Below are 17,671 nucleotides of genomic sequence, written 5' to 3'. Positions count from 1 at the left end.
GTAAAACGTTACAAATTAAAGATTAAAAAGAAAATTAATTAATACTTAACAACTTTATTTTTTATTAAAATTTAAATGTAGAATTTTTACAATTTTTAAAAAAACAATTTAAAATCAGTATAAAAAAAACCGTTTGAGCAAGATTTTTTTACGAGGGCTGAAGAGATAGCCAAAGACCCCTCCAATCATCAGATTCGATTTGGCACACGATGCACCAAACATCCGGTATATTGATAAAAAAAGGTTATAGACCTAGAAAATATTCAAACAATAATTTACACACACGTGTGATTGTGACGTTTATATGAAAAATAAAATATACGTTACTTGAAATTAAAATAATTTCTCTAAATCGTGCATTAGTGATACTTTTTTATGGTGTTCGACTAAGTAGTCTTGCATATACGATATAGGTATCAACGTTCCGAAACATATTTCTATAGTATATAAGTATATCCGATTCATCTTGTCATTTACTAATACATATAATTGTCTTGATCAAATTAACCCGATGCCCGAGCCTCATCAGAAACATCATCAGCACATCCAAAATAGATGTTTGGAAGTTACTCTTCAATGTTATACGTTACTTGTAATAAACAATCAATTTATAGTAGCTACTAAAAGCAAGTAAGAATCACAAAGGACACTTGTAAATAACAGAATTTCTTGTAAATAAAAATACTTATTTAACAAACTTGTAGGAGTGCGCCAAGCACCACCAGCCTACCAACAGTGCTTTCCAAATGAGATGTAACTCATGATAGCGTGGTATTTGAGCAGTATTGCCATATAAACTAAACTACTATTCAAATTCGGAATCGCCGAATCTTCAGAAGATGTTTATAATAATGGTAAAATTAATCTATTGCTGCTTGGTTCGACACTACTCTACTTCGAATTGTTTTAAAACCGATGATATCAATTAAATTAACAATAAAAAGAATTCAAAACAATGTTTGTTTTAAATCTTTCAAACTCAGTTATGTCACAACACGTTAAGTTTTTATTTTATCAATAACTAGAAAACCCCTTTTTACTTCAAATTATCGTACAATTTTGTTTTTTCTCTCTATTAAAAAAATTCTTTAATTTTTAGCAACCATTAAAAAATAAATTATATTTTAACAAGTCATAAATATTGTCAAGCTTAACATATCTTTTTTTCTGTGAAGAACTACGTAATCAACCAAGATACTAAAGCGGAAGTGAGATGCGGATGGTCGTAATATTACATGCGCAAGCTGAAAACGAGAGCACTCAAAAGGTGAAACATCGTATATACTGGCGAGGTTTGGAAATATTAATTTTATGACGATTAACAAGATATTGTACCCCGCGACGTTTTTTGGTGCCAAATATGCGTACACTATTTAACTTATAATTATTTATGACAACAATGAGACAGTATCACAAAACTTCAAGCAATCGCTTGCGATGACTAGTGCTTCAACCTAATAATATTTACAAGTTGCTCTCAAAACTTATGCTCCCCTGTCTTTTCCATCTTTGTAGAGTTAGCTTCTTTGGATTTCTCCACTCCATCCTCTGTAAATCAAAGTTTTATGTTAAATAAAAATGAATATTTAACTTTCAATTCGCTACTGTTGTTTGTACTCTCTTTCAAAACTTAAACTCTCGTTTCAAAACGGCTTCATTATATCTATCTCAGAAGAGAGCACTCTGCCCCTGTGCCTCATTTCTTATGGATAGGAGACCAAAAAATTAAATCTTATTAAATTAAATAGTTGCCTGGGTTATATATACTAACCGACGGCGGTAGTTTTCTGTTGAGGCTCGTTCCAAGGTTGGACGCGGTCCGACATGAACAGAAGGAAGAACAGGTTGGCGAGGAAGTAAAATGCGATACTAATGAAGAACACCTTCCGCCAGTCAGCGGCGCTGGTCTGTAAATCGTACGAGCACATTAATACAATAATAATTGGTATCAAAATAATGTCTTTGTTGATCAACGGGTATGATGCAATGAAACGATTGAATAGAAAGCTTGTCAAAAACAGGTGAAAGCAACGTGGTAACTTCAGAATATGAGAAAACCAAGATTCTTTGACTTAGCTCGCGAAATATTTTCAGCACCAAAAATGTTAATTGGTGGCAATACTTTTGCAATTCAAGCATCATTTTTCTAGTGACATTGTGAAAGACTTAGTAATACAAGAGGTACTTGAATCTTTTGTAAAATGGTAGCACAGATAATTAATGTAGATCACTTATCAATTTAGTACGTATAATGAGCCTGCGACAATACCTCATCCTTCACAACCAAAGAAACACTCAATGGAGCGAGTATGGAGAAGATGTTTCCGCAGCCATTCGTGATGCCCATCAGAGTGCTGGCGAAGTTCGGCGATAAGTCGATGTGGGAGATCTGAAACAAGTTACTTGATGCAAAAAACTCACTCACTTGTAATTTTAAGTACTGGCCAGAAACAAAACTTCCTCAAATAAAATTTAGCTATACGGTATTAGTGCGGTAATGCATTTATCGTGTGCAGATAGCTTCATAGGAATTTTAAGAAAAGTATTACTAAGTGAACATGGTATTGTTAAGCGGGTTCTACCATTAGCTCAAAGACTTGAGAAGATAATCGGAAATATCTCTTCGTGATTTCCCGTAATAAGAAATTCTAAAGACCGCTTAAGAATTTTTAAAGATTTAAAGATTTTTCCGTCTAATCAAAAGCTTATAAATCTTGTTAAGGTGATTAAAATATCCACTCGTTGTCATTAAACTTAATGTTTCAGGGTTTTAAATGAATACTTCTCTAAGACCATAACCATAAACTTAGCTTTGCTTATCACCCTATTGCCGCGCAAATACAGGGCTCCTCTCAGAATAAGAAGGGTTATGCTTATGGTTGCTAGACTTCACACACCTTTTGGAAATATTATGGCGAACTCTCAGGCACGCAGCTTTCCTTACGATGTTTTCCTTTACTGATTAAGTAATCTTATCATTTCACAATATTTAAAAAAAAGTCTGAATGCTTCAAAGGCGCTTGTTTTGGACCTGACAATCTTGGGATGTACCGTAAGGAATGACATCTTTTGATTATTTGAGATCTTTATCGTAGGTTTGCGGTTGGTTAAGAGGAGGATTCTTGATTATTTGGTTGAGTACCAAGAAGCCGAAGTAGTGCGCGCCGTTCAACCCCACAGTAACCGTGAGCATGGCCACGGCGAGCGGCAGATGTCCGGCCGGAATGTACGACAGCACCAGCAGGGCGGCTGCGGGACCCCAGAACGCTGCAAACGAAATTAATATGACACACCGTATTAAAAATAACATTTTATTACAATAAAAATGTAGAGAGAAGAGAGCGCAGATGAATGCCAAGTGTAAGTGTGACTTTAAAAATTAACCCAAACCCTAACTTATACCTAATGATTACTGTGCACAAGAAGTACTTATAAAACTTCTCATTGATATAGGCATATACCCTCGTATCAGCATGAACCTATATTGAAGACAATAATCCAGGACAGTGAAGAAACAGATAAAGAACAGATGACCATTGAAAAAGGTTTTGGACAAGAATGCATTCTGCCATCCCTACTGTTTAACTTTTATTCTCGACATGAAATAAAAGATGATCTAGTTAGATTGCAGTACGAGTTATCGTTAATGAGCAAGTGATCAGAACATTTCTAAGGTATGCTGATGATTTTGTTTTAATAGCAACTATCGAATAAAATGAACTTAATCACCACCTAACAAAGACGAATATTTCTATATTCAAATAGGCACATAGGTGGCATTTTTGATGATGGCATTACATAAAAAATATGTTCATAGTAGTAAAATGATGATTGATAACTACATTCAAAGTGATGACCTATGGCTCTGAAACATGGTCGTTAACTATGGGCCTCATAAGAAGGCTTAGAGTCACTCAGCGGGCGATGGAGAGAGCTATGCTCGGAGTATCTCTACGCGATCGAATCAGAAATGTGGAGATTCGTAGAAGAACCAAAGTTACCGACATAGCTCAACGAGTCGCGAAGCTTAAGTGGCAATGGGCCGGGCACATAGTTCGGAGAAAGGATGGACGTTGGGGTCCCAAGGTGCTGGAATGGCAGCCCCGTACTGGTAAGCGCAGCGTTGGTCGACCCCCAACGAGGTGGACAGACGACATTAAGCGCGTCGCAGGTAGCCGTTGGATCCAAGCGGCTCAGAATCGTGGAACTTGGAACTCCCTACAAAAGACCTATGTCCAGCAGTGGACGTCTATCGGTTGATGTGATGATGATGATGATGAACTACATTCATACAGATAAAACTAAAGCTGCGAGCAACAAAGTACATAAATACCGATTGTGTTGAAGATCTTCCTGGTGGTGCCGAGCGAGCAGATCTTTTTGTTGACCATCAGCTCGGCGCACCAGCTGAACACGAAGCTGAGGACGTACATAGCTACGTATGGCAATGCCGATAAAAGCCCGTTCTAGAAATATAAAAAAGACATTAATATTTTTTTGTTTCGATACTCAAGCGCTTACCGTCAATCATGCCTATTAGAAAGCATTGAGGTCTAGGTAATAGGTTGCATTCCTAGAAAATAACTTTCGACACTTGCCTTGAAGGTCCATGATTTATATGTGGCATCTTAGCAGTACGTACCCAAGCAAGTATTACACTAAAATACAGACTAAGACAAATTGGACCGGCTTCCAGTCAAAATTTACCTAGTAGGTACCATTTATTTTTTAGGTTATGACATTTATTTCAAAGATTATGAAGTTCCAGTTATCCGATTCAAGGTATGGACTTTTTATAACTGAATGCTAATTACTTACCAGTATGCGGGATGAAGGTCAAGTGAAGTGGAATAAAAAAAACTCTCTAACTTACACTCTTGATATCGACTCCAAGAACTTTGTCCATGTAGGAAGGCATTTCAGTCAACAGAGTCCAGAAACCAAGACTCTGGCCGCTGTGCGCCAGGAGGATAGACCAGAAGGGCAGCGAAGTCCAAATTCCTTTCCATGGAGTAGGCATTTTCTGTTTACAGAAATAAAAGTTACAATTTTTAAAAACCAAAACGTCGTGAGGACGTCAGAATGACGTTCGATCTTAATAAACCATTTAAAAACCGAACCCAAAAGTCTGTCTTAAACCTCGAAAAACTGTCCTGCTGTGCTGGATCCACATAACATGGGATAACAAGAAGAAGTAGAAGAATTTTACGGTACGTGACGATACTATTTGAGAAGAATAATGTGTAATATTTAATTTGCGATCTTTAATATAATACCAACTTAGATGAGATCATTTAACATAATGCACGAGTACTTGTAAATGACTAAAGTGTATCAGCATGTAAGGTAACGAACCTGATAGAACAGACCACTACGTAGTCGGCCTTTCAGGATCATTAGTACTCCTCCCGCCCAGAAATTCTCCTTATCCTAACTACCTTCAAATAAACACTCTTTATTCAAGCTTTTAGGTTAGGATTCAGTTCTGTGTCAGTGTTTCTAGATAGGCCATTCCTAAAAGATCCTTTTGCTTTCCAGCTACACATACTAAACAGTCGGATCAATAAAGCAACTCAACGTAGAAAGTATACTTTTACCTTTTTCTCGTTGAGGTCATGCGAGCCTGCGTTGCTCTCGATGTACTTCATCTCCTCCTTTGAGATCCAGCGGCTGGCGCTGGGACTAGAGGCGCCCAGCACCCACCACAGTAGCGACCACGCCACACATGTGACGCCCGCCACGTAGAACACGGCGGGCCAGCCCCAGCTGCCGTCACACAGCACTCCGGCCACCACCATCTCTATGATGGTTCCAAGCTGGGCGCCTGTCGAGGGGAAACTTTGTCGTCAAAATTAGATTCACAGGACCGGAAAAATATTGGTACCTATTCTGTCGTACAAATATTCAAACCAAATAAATTGATACATAAAAATAGTTTCGTCCTTCACACAATGATCCTAGTGGTAAAGACAGCAGTCCTTTTAGACCTGCCATTTTACTTTAGTTTAGAGATTTGTATCGGTTGTCGAGTAATTCGTCAAAAATTTATTTATTTATTTTATTTATTTATATTCTTATTCTAACACTATCCTTACAGAATACTTAAACCTAATGCGATAGTGTAGCCTTTTTTTTTTTTTTTTTTACATAATCTTAACATTATAATATTACCTATTCGGGTAACAAATAACCCACATTGCGATCCTCGTCAATTCACTCAGAGCGCAACAATACAAATCACATTGCTCTGATATGACATTGAGGATGCGGAGGGCGCGCGTCATTGGTGCCTCTTTTAATAAGTTTGTCCGCCCAATCGGTACTTCCAGCAGTGTCGGCCGTCGCCTCCGCCTCACATACCCCTCGGGGACACACAACCTTACTTGCATTAGCACGTCCGGATTGTGTGTCCTACCTCGCATTACCTCTACAATATAAGCCACGAGTGTAAATTCCCTCCGTGCTCTCAGCTCTTCGTAACCCACCATGCCTAGTACAAATAATGTCGGATACATAAGGGGATAGAAGGGGTATACGCCATACATTCTTAAATATAAGTACCTAATAAATTTATTTTGCACCCGCTCCAACATGAGGCTATATTTAAATGGCAGTTTTGCTAATATTCGGCCCTAAGAACTGAAGATTACAAAAAAAAGCTCTGAAAAGTTTCAGTTTGGTATAAAAATATGACAGTTAGAAGTCCTTTTTTCAAATAAAACGGATTTTTTTTTCTAATTTGTGGTCTTTTTTATTTTAGCAGTGATATGTAAACACACAAACTAGAATACTTTATGACATAAATAAATTAATGAAAAATAAGAACAACTTTACTAAATACATATCTTTAAACAAACACAAATGAATACATATGGCACTAACAATGCATATACCCGTAGATATACGATGCTAGTGTACATAAACAGTTTACCGGAATAAACAAAAGTGCCCATGCGACTCCTCTCGTCCGCGGGCGCCCACTGCCCCACCAGGCCGTGTAGGCTGGGGTACAGCAGGCCCTGGAACAGGCCCATGACTATCCTGCATGCGCAAACCGCTTGCCAACCCCCCTACGAGAAAAAAATACGAATGAATAAAACAACATCATCACCAATTCAACTGAAAAACGTCCACAGCTCGACTGACTTATTTTCTTAGCGCATCTTTCCTTAATAAATGACAATAAAAACCGTTATTTTTCATGGTGAAGTGAGAATACAAAAACACATATATATTTATATAGAAAATCTCTCGTTAATTCCTTTATTTTCAGACATTTTAAAAGACAATAAAAATTAATGAAAATATTGGTTAGGTACATAACAAGACCAGCTAAGCCCAGAATTATTATTTTCTAGTTCTTCGTACTGACAAAGACGTGCCGCCAAGAGATTCAGCGTTCCGGTATAATACAACGTAGAAACCGATTAGGGGTTGAACACAACTGCCACACGTTATCTTGCTGCCATATTTGTTTCATTACTTACCTTAAATAAAAAAAAATATAAAAATAATAAATCTAAAAGCGACTGTTATTTTTTATTGAGAGAGAATTAAGAGACAGACCAATTACGCAATGTGCATTTTATGTACATTTTTTTCCAATATACTTTGGTCAACGAGATCAGAGATGCATTCAGTCAAAATACGGTTACTGAAATTTGACCTCTAAATAAATAATTCTAAAGTCCCCTCGTTTTTTATCGAAGCCGTAGGGCATAGACGATCAAGACAAATTTCTGTAATTTGTTTCAGAATTCCTAACGGCCTTTATAATGCTACATGTTCAAAGAGAGAAAGGGTTAAAAGACCAAAATTCAAATTTTTCACCAGATTTCGTTTGAATAATTTTTAGTTATGTTTTAAATTAATTTGGGGAGTGTATAAACTTACTATAATAAAAAATTGCTATGTAAGTATGGGAATAAATGTTTCTGACCTTAACCATAATATTGAACAGAAGCAGGCGTTACATTGCGGAATTTCTTGATTAAAATGAAATTTTTAATAAATTTATTTAAATTCTCTTGTAGAGAGTTACATATTCGTTCCGTTTGCGGTGGGTGACCCTGAGGCCATAGAGTCTAAGTGCAAAAAATTCTTGCGAGACATTTCACCGCGGTTGATTGCCTTATCTAGTGACAGAAAGGCTGGCTCGTTTTTTGCGTAAAGAATCAACCTAGCGTTTTAGCTCCGAAATGCAGCCAGCATTCTTGGCACAATTCCACGTGGGCATGACCTTTACAGTAATAAGTTTAGTTATAAGTTTAACTGTAACATTAAGAACCCTTAATCGGTTTTAGACGGCAGGAACAGCGACCCTGCTTTCTAAGTGCAAGGCTGTGTTCGATTCCCACAACTAGAAAATGTTTGTGTGATAAACATGAATGTCTTTCAGTGTCTGGGTATCTGTGTATTATAATTATAAATGTATTTTATTCATACAAATATTCATTAGTCATCTAAGTACCCGTACCACAGGCTACGCTTACTTTGGGGCTAGATGGCAATGTCTGTCGTATTACATCCCCAGTGGGAGCTCGAGTTCGCTTTCGGAGGGCCGAGTTCGAATCCCAGCACGCACCTCTTTTCTAACCTTTTCTAAGTTATGTGCATTTTAATGAATTAAATTATCTTATCTTAAAATTATCTAAATACATAAAATAAATTATTAAAATATCTTCTTGCATTAACGGTGAAGGAAAACATTGTGAGAAAACCTGCATGCCTCATAGTTCTTCATAACGTTCCCAAAGGCATGTGAAGTCCACCTATCCGCACTGGCCTTAACCCCTCCTCAGTGTGGGAGGAGACCCGTACACTGTAGTGAGCTTGTAATGGGTTAACCTGATAATTTATTTATAAACTTAATTAATTTTGAATGTTTGAATTTTTAACTTCCGAACTCCCGGTTGGTAGTAGGAAAACCCGAAAAAGTGAAAAAAATGGTTTATAAACAATGATTAACCTTAACGGCTGCGTAGGGCAGGATGAGGTTCACAAGGCCGGTCATGGCCATGGACAGCAGAATGAGCAGGCGCGCGCCGAAGCGGCCCACGAACATGCCGGCCGGGATCTGCAGCACGATGTAGCCCCAGAAGAACGACGACAGGATCGTGTCCCTCGTGGACTGCTCCCAGTCGAACACCTGGAAAGCAAGCAAATGTAATATTCCTACTGGCGAACCCTTCTTTGCACTAGTTTACACTCACAGTCGGACTTATGGATTGAAACAAAACATCTTAATGAAAAGGTCGCTTGGAAGCAAGCCGCTCAGCTTTCATCTCACACAAGATAGAACAATGATTGTTAAATCGTATAATGATGTTGGAAAATAACAACTGCTGAGTTTCTTGCCGGCTTTCTTCTCTAAATGAGTCTAAATGAGTGATAAATAGGCGATCGTTAATATTTGTCGTTGTCCTTTTTGTATATCAAGAATTAAACTAAGTGATGTAGGTAAATAATGTAGATTTTCGATATAATATGTGGGTACCGCAAAACTAAGAACCAACAGAAACCTTATTCGCAGCCATGCAGTGCATTGTGTCGAAAAACAGTGAAAACGCCCCGCGTACGTCGCACTTCTCAACCGCTAAATGTTGGCAGCTTAAATTTGGATGGTTTTTGAACTTCAATATGAGTAGTGTACACGGTTTCTGTATGTTCTTAATTCTGTGGTGGGTACATTACCAAATACGTAAACCTAGCGATAGTTATTATTTTACGACTTTGATTACCTTTTCCACAATCTAGATTACTTTGTTACGCATCACGAACTAGTTATGTACGGAAACAAATCATTTTTGAATTTGAATTTTGAATTGAATAGGTATAAAATACTACTGGTATATATACAATTTGGTAACCAATGATATTTTGATTGTGAGCAGCATCGCGTCATATGAAAAGAAAGAAAATGTTCATAAAATCTTGAATTCAAACACGTGCCCGGTAAAGCCCCGATAAAAAATCAATATCGAGTAAACTCGGTGAAAAAGGGAGCGGAACGAAAAACTAAATTCATGCAGCGGAGAAAATAAAAGCGGAAAAATTCCCAGTATCTCTGGCATCGGGGAAATTTGGGATTTTGAAATCCTAAAACCATACAATCAATATAACTTCGGTTCTAACCAACTTCGGTGAGACTGAAATGTAAAGAATAAAATACTCTATAAGGAAGGCAAACAAATTGTATTGTATATTGTTTCAAATAAAATTAAAGCTTAGCTAGAAGGCTTATAAACGATGGCTGAGCTATCCAAAAGATAAAGAACTTGCTATTGAGCTACTTAAGACACGGAGCTGTCTTCATACCATTTGAGTCTTTCGAAGAGACTAGGGCAACAGACAAAGATTTATCGTTAATGTTGCATTCTTACTGCATCATATAAATAAATAAATAAATAAAAATACTACGACAATACACACTTCGCCATTTAGCCCCAAAGTAAGCGTAGCTTGTGTTATGGGTACTGAGATAGCCGATAAATATTTTTTATGAATATAATACACATAAATACTTATACAGATAAACAACCAGACACTGAAAAACATTCATATTCATCACACAAACATTTTCCAGATGTGGGAATCGAGCCCACGACTTTGGAATCAGAAAGCCGGGTTGCTGCCCGCTGCGCCACTCGGCCGTCAAAACGACTTACATCACCCATTACCGGCTTACTACAGGCACGGGTCTCCTCGCATGATGAGAAAGGGTTAAAGCCGTAGTCCACCACGCTGGCCCAGTGCGGATTGGTGGACTTCTCAGGCATGCAGTTTTCCTCACGATGTTTTACTTCACCATAGAACAAGTTATATTGAAATTGCTTAAGAACGCACGTAACTTAGAAAAGTTAGAGGTGTGGGATTCGAACTCGCCCCCACGAAAGTTAAGTCGAAGTCCTACCCACCGGGCTATCATCGCTTTATCGTTAATATACAATAACCTAATATTATAAAATGCAAGAGTGTGTTTGTTTCTTATTTTGTTCGGCCTTTCTCCACGCTCTAACGAAGCAAGCGATCAATTTGATATTGGCATAGAGTTTGTTGAGAGGACGAAGAGTAAGATAAACTACTTTTATAACAAACGGGTCTCAAATTTGTAAAAACCCGTAATAAATGCAAACTAATAACATAGGCAACAGCTAGTATTTAAATAAACTACCCACATGTCAAATCGAGCTATCAAAATATGTATTACACACACAAAATAATAAAACAATCTATATAAGCAAAGTTAATTGGAATGGATGTTCGTTACCAACGTAGTTTTTCATGGAAATTACTTTTCCTCGAATTGTTATAATTTTAAATTCGACAAACGGGCTCGTTTTGCTAAAACCACTTCAAAAAGGTTTGTACATTTAGGGAATTTAATTAGTTTTCACGTAAATAAATTAAGCTACAGCTGTGAATAATGTTTAATCCTTCAAGCCCGAGGGAGTAATACACCGCGCGGCGCAAATAACGAATATTGGGAGAATCAACAGATTTACACTTTGTCGTTCTTCAAAACGTCGGGATTTGGTTTATTTGGCAGATTGTTGGTGGATTAGGGCCCACACAAAACAGGCGTGATTTGATGGAATCAGCTGGTTTGGTACTAAATTGGCATATTTTAACCGCATTCCTAATTAATTACAAACATTTTGGTTTAGTAGGAAAAAAATGTTCATTTCCGAAATTTTCAGTTATAACCGTGGACTAGTTTAAACTAAGTTCAGAAAATTTAGCAGATTTTAAGCAACGCAGAACTAACCTACAAAGCCGAGAACAATTTTAAACAATCGATTACTCTTTTAAAAAGAATTCCCTTGGTAGTTTCATCATCAACAATGCTTTCCTATTATTTTTATTCAAAACATCATCCTTTTTAGCCTTTTCGTAAATAACTTTTTTTCTCAAAACAAGTGACATTGGATAGAAGCAGGCGTTACTTTGCGCAAATCCATAATATATTATGAAAATTAAGTTTAATTTGTTATACTCCGCGAACAGCAGGAGAATATGTATGGTGTAATTTATGACTTCTTCAATCCCAATGTACCCTTGCACTTTTCGCTCCGAAACCGGAACAACCTCAGAGATGTTGACTTTACAATTAATAATCTTAACAATTATATAACCTTAATAAATAATCTCCTGCTTTTCGCAGAGTACAGCAAATTAAGCCAAAATATCATAAAACAAGTGACACTTTACTCTTTGAGGAAGATGCGCAGGTTACCTCTCTCTCGCTTACGAGAGTAGAGGACCTAAGCTAAGCTAGTCAATAGATTCATTTATGCTTTCATAACTGGACCACTCACACAAAATTCGATAAAACTAATGGTGAAAACACAGGCTCCTAGCAAAAACCTAGACCATGATGTCTTGTACACCGATGCTCACCTCATACCCATAATCGTTTTCCTTGGTCATGGCGAGGATGGTGACACTGATGCTTACTCGTGTCGCGTAGGACACCACGGTGGCCAGGAATAGGAGGAAAATAATCATGTGTCGAATGCCCACTAGTTTGTCTGGAACAAGGTGCGCATTTTGTTATAAATATGATAATAATAATATAGATATATATTGATGAAATCATCGCTAGACACAGAAAAGTATGTACTATACAAAACAAATATATACATTTACAAATAAATCCCGCAATGGAGCAAATGGTCGCAAACTCAGCTTTATGCACTGCATTGACGACAATGCCTAGCGCTGATTTTCCCCAGTATTACAATATCAAATTGATAAACGTGCCTCTTACAAAGTTAGTTATGGTAACACATTAGCAATCGCAAAATGTGTCTCAAAATAAATGCTATTCTTGCGCGATGTAAACGAAGAGGCGCGTGAGAATTTGCAAATTGAAATTGAAATGGGCCTGAGTAACCAGATAACTCGTATCTGTTTGGTCTCGCCGTGTTACTGGTGGCCAGTTCCATTTGGGTCCAGTTCTATCAAACTCCGCAGCAGCGTGTTCAAATGTCTTTGACGTGTCCAATCCAATATCCGATACATCCGTCTAATATCCCTCGAAATTCCCATTTCTGTGCAATATCCTAGTAAAATCAAATAGAAAGGATTTCAGTCATGTCAATAGTACATATTTCTGTCTGTCTATTTAACCCTGGGGTCAAGTCACGTACGGTAATGTATAGTCAATTATTCATCACACAGGACATGTTTTAGAGTTCACGAATTTTTCAAATAACGTTTGATGTAGAACATGGTTGATGGGCATGAATAAACCATTAAAGTAATTAGTAAATGTGTGCCGTCACAGCAAATGACATAACGCTCTGTCGTGCCATCATAATACCGTTCTCGAATCTTTTGTATGTGCGCATGCATATACGACAAAAAAACTATGAGTACCTATTGACTTATTCTTCAATATACAAATGTATATGCTATGATTATTAATTTTAAGTTATTAGATGAACATATTAACAGATTTTTGTCAAAAAAACTCTATTATTTAAAATTATTCCACTCAACATTTTTTAATTTAAATACTATTTTTTATTTACTTTAAACTGGCATCATATCAACCCAGTACCGGCTCACTACAAGGCACGGGTCACCTCCAACAATGAGAAGTGCGGATTGGTAGACTTTAAACTAACATAAATGTTTTGCATCTGCCGTGCGTCTAGTGACACCAATTCTTTTTATACAAAATGAACAAGCTCTAAAATCGTGTAGGTACATTTTAAAAATGGACGTTACGCTTACTGAAGAGGTGTGACAACTACATCAGAATTGATTCTCAAATCTCCAAAAGTCGCGTTAAACAAACCTGTAAATAAATTCAAGAGACACAGCCATTGTGCGTTGGCCGCGTGCGTCAGTGCGTCTAAGCTGAGCGCGATGAGGCAGTAGCCGCCCGGGTCACGTCGGCTGATGAGCCATTAGCGGTGTTCCGATCACATGCGGATTTATGTGCTCATTCAATCACATGCCACCATAATGCCCGCGGACGTGAATAGTAAACGACTACTAAAATTACATTTGTGGATCTCTCTAGCGCAGTGGTGATAGCGTGGCATTTAAATCGAAGGTCAAGGGTTCAAAAAAAGGTTGTTTCGAGGTTGTTTGTAAGTATTCGGCTCCTTTCATTTCTCGCAAGATAGAAAAATTTATGTTAAAATATAAATTGTTGATGTTAGAAAAGACCAACGGCTGAGTTTCTTGACGGCTTCTTCTCGGTAGAATCTGCCTTCCGAACCGGTGGTAGTATCACTACAAACAAACAGTTCACTTAACGCTTAAAGTGTTTATAGAGTAAGCCTACTAAAAATAAATGAATTTTGAGTTTTTAACACCCCGTCGTGGAATTAATAATTGTTTAAACTTAGTCTGTGTGGTTGGTCTGGTGTGGTTGGCTTCAGACGTGGCTAGTTCCGCAAAGCGATTTTGCGGTCCTTTAATTATAAATATCCGAATCACGTCACCGCGAATCGAACCAAGGGCCTTCTGCTTATGAGACCACAGCGCCTACACACAGGGCTGATGGTGACATTGTCAGCAGAATCAATCTGACGTAGCGGTAAAATTGCAGCAAAAACAGTGTCTCTAATCAAAAATAATTGCTGACATTGTAATTTGTCTCAATGTAATTTCTTTAAGTACCATTACACTGTTAATAGATACAAAGAAATGATTACGAAATATGAAAAAACTGTTTCTTCTTGTATCATCGGGGTTTCTCACGGATTCTTTCGAATACAATTATAACAGTGGCGAGTGAGCAAAGTAAATTAATTTACGTAACTAGTTGCAAACTCTGTGGTACACTTACATTATTCGATAAAATAAACTAATTTTAAAAGTCTAAAAGAAAATAATTTAACAAAAAATTACTTTTGAAATAAAAATATACAAACGAAAAAGTTCAAAATTAAAAGTCTGTGCTAAGTATAATGTAATAATTATTATACCATAGCGAACGGTATACGAAGGTGTTATTTGTGTTTTTGGCTTTCATTATTTCGCATGCGTTGATCTTGAGAACTATCACTAAACAAGTTTTTGTGGAAGCTAAATTGCTAAGCTGTGGAAACTTTGTTATTTTTTTTCTTTTTGTTTCCCTGGAAAAGCTAATAAATAAATAAGACCACCAAGATACATAAAAATATTAAGTCATTCTTTCATACAACAGAGACACCTGGTCAGTTTGATGATGAGACGGAAATCAATCCAGAGCTGATTAACTCAAGAACATCTTGAAAAAAAACGTTATTAGATATTTACATTGGCTTTTTTTTAAATATTATGTAGTTCGAAAAGTGCGAAAAAAACGCTTCATAAAAACACCTTTGTACGTTGAACCTATGTGTTTAACTTACTATCATAGTGACATTCTTTTACGGCAGCTGTATTAACGAGCTTGTTCTTTTCTATTCTTCTGTCCTTTTGCACTCTATTGATAAGGTACACCATTTTTAAATGATACTAAGCAACTATTAAAACAGTATGATTACAACGCCGCATAGGAAGATACTGTTACTTTTAGTAAAAAGAATGGACAATAAGAATTTAATTACACTGTGATAGCCTGCACTTTGATAGCATCAGCTGAACCATTTGCTTGGTCCGTCAAGTATTACTAAACAAGAAAAATATCAACAGAAACAAAATATTACGCATATACTTATATCATGCACTGTCATCATTTAAACATAATTTAGATACAGTAAATATAAAGGTAATACTTTTGATGTTTACGCGATACAATAATAATTGTAAAACGTGATAAGAAATAGATTAAGTACCCACATATTTGATAATACTGACATAGTATGGCCGCTCTCTCGAGAATGCCCACTCTCTTGTATCAGTAGACACGTTTCACATCGGAAATGATTATCGATTAGTTCTAATTTAATGAAGTATGAATCAAAAGATGTCGGTTCAGTGAACAAACCATGATTGTTTGTGTTTACTCTCGAAAACAGATCTCGTCACTTCTATTCCTTATCTTCATCAACGTCATCACCACATCAACTGATTGACTCCCACTGCTGGACAATAATAGATCTTTTGTAGGAAGGTAGTTCCAAAATCCACGATCCTGGGTCGTTTCTTTCCAGCGACTCGCTTGATGTCGTTTGTCCACCTCGTTAGGGGCTGAACAACGTTGCGTATGACGCCGAGAGGTTGCCATGGAACCTGGGAACCCTACGTCTAAGGGTTCTCTGAGCTATGTCAAATTCAAATTCAAAATTCATATAGTAGGCCTAGTTCTTAAGCACTTTTGAAACGTCAAGTCAGTCTGTTAGTAGTGACTCTACCACCGGCTTGGAAAGGCAGATTCCACTATGAAGAGCCGGCAAGACACTTAGCAGATTGCTCTTTCCAACATCATTTTATAGTTTAAAAATCTTTAGAATTTTTCTGTTTTGTGAGAGATGAGAGCGGAGTGGCCTGCTTCCAGCCTTGACTTTAAGGAATTCATAAATCGTGTAGTAACCACGATTGGTTAAATGTGTTTTAATATATTGTTTAAACTTAGGTTAAGGTAGATCTAATATAACCTTCGGTTTCATATTATGAAAGCATATTCCCAAAAAGGATGTCTGTATTTTTCTCAGACGATATGCCGCTATAACTAATTTATGTCCGTTTCTAGTATGTCGATTATTTATATCGACTTTTTGTTTTAAATTACTTATGTTTTGTTTAATGAAGATAATATTATTATAAATATATTGCGAGGCTACTGTAAGTTGGTATACCTATTTCTTTATATTTGGCACTAAGGGATTCGCGTGATTTATGTTTATATATCGATCGCACAGCTCTTTTCTGTATTATAAATATAGTATATATGCCCCGCGAAATGACAATTCAGCTTCGCGACTCTTGAGCTATGTCGATAACTCGAGTTCTTTTTCGGATCTCCTCATTTTTGATCACGTAGAGATCCTTCTAGCAGAGCTCTCGCCATCTCCAGTGACTTTGAGCCTTTTTATGAGCCCGTTTTATTTATTAGTTATAATCTTCTACAATTGAGTGATTAAATGAAAAGCCAACAAACACCACTTTGAATTAAGCCATTGTAATTTTTTTTAACGGTGAAGAAAACATCGTTAGAAACCTCACCCATGAGAGCTCACTATAATATTCACAAATACCTGTGTAGTCTATTAATTCAGACTGGGCCACCCTGGTGGATGTTGGCTTAAACTCTTCTCATTCAGGGCGGTGCCCCCGACCCCGTAGCAGACCAATGGCTTGTTTAGTGATTAAATCTTTTCTACATGTGTTACATATGTCCGATGGCCGATATTTTAGTGACATTTGACCCCTGTCGTATTAACAATAGATGATTGAAAATAAGGCAATGGGTACGTTCAGTACTTTTTGAAATAAAATGTTCATGTGCATTGTAAATTAAAACCAAAAATATAGTTTGTCTTTACTGTCAAAGTTACACTGAATAGAAACTTTTCTCAACTTCAATAAACGAACTTGAGGGATACCATTCAATATAATATAATCGATATTTAACACTCAGGATAAAATTCAATATAATCTATATTTCAGAAGTGTGTGTACGGCGAAGGTAGCGCCGCAAGTACTTCTTAAATAGGTGAAGTGCTATTATAAATAACAACACTTGAATTGTATTGTGATACTGGCGCTAGAGCACTTGTTGTATACA

General features: G+C 36.9%; 1 protein-coding gene across 3 annotated transcripts in view; it reads right to left on the bottom strand.

Annotated features, from left to right (window-relative positions):
- Positions 1 to 232: 232 nt before the first annotated feature.
- LOC120628921 (putative inorganic phosphate cotransporter) overlaps positions 233 to 17,671 on the bottom strand; it is a 29,084-nt gene continuing 11,645 nt past the window's right edge. For 2 of the 3 annotated variants that reach the window (XM_039897594.1, XM_039897595.1), the window contains exons 2-11: positions 12,400 to 12,530; positions 8,969 to 9,148; positions 6,932 to 7,070; positions 5,598 to 5,824; positions 4,874 to 5,023; positions 4,334 to 4,466; positions 3,143 to 3,267; positions 2,270 to 2,389; positions 1,772 to 1,907; positions 233 to 1,548 (exon numbers count right to left, since the gene is read on the bottom strand). In XM_039897594.1, the coding sequence (XP_039753528.1) occupies positions 1,478 to 1,548; positions 1,772 to 1,907; positions 2,270 to 2,389; positions 3,143 to 3,267; positions 4,334 to 4,466; positions 4,874 to 5,023; positions 5,598 to 5,824; positions 6,932 to 7,070; positions 8,969 to 9,148; positions 12,400 to 12,530 (1,412 nt within the window). In that variant the 3' untranslated portion in view covers positions 233 to 1,477. Of the gene's footprint in view, positions 1,549 to 1,771; positions 1,908 to 2,269; positions 2,390 to 3,142; positions 3,268 to 4,333; positions 4,467 to 4,873; positions 5,024 to 5,597; positions 5,825 to 6,931; positions 7,071 to 8,968; positions 9,149 to 12,399; positions 12,531 to 15,353; positions 15,552 to 17,671 lie in introns of those variants that run through there. The other variant, XM_039897593.1, reaches the window with a different exon arrangement.

This window comes from Pararge aegeria, chromosome 13 (genome assembly GCF_905163445.1).
Source record: "Pararge aegeria chromosome 13, ilParAegt1.1, whole genome shotgun sequence".
Classification (NCBI taxonomy): domain Eukaryota; kingdom Metazoa; phylum Arthropoda; class Insecta; order Lepidoptera; family Nymphalidae; genus Pararge; species Pararge aegeria.
Note: the sequence above shows the minus strand (reverse complement) of the source record. Positions and strands in the feature narration are given on the sequence as shown.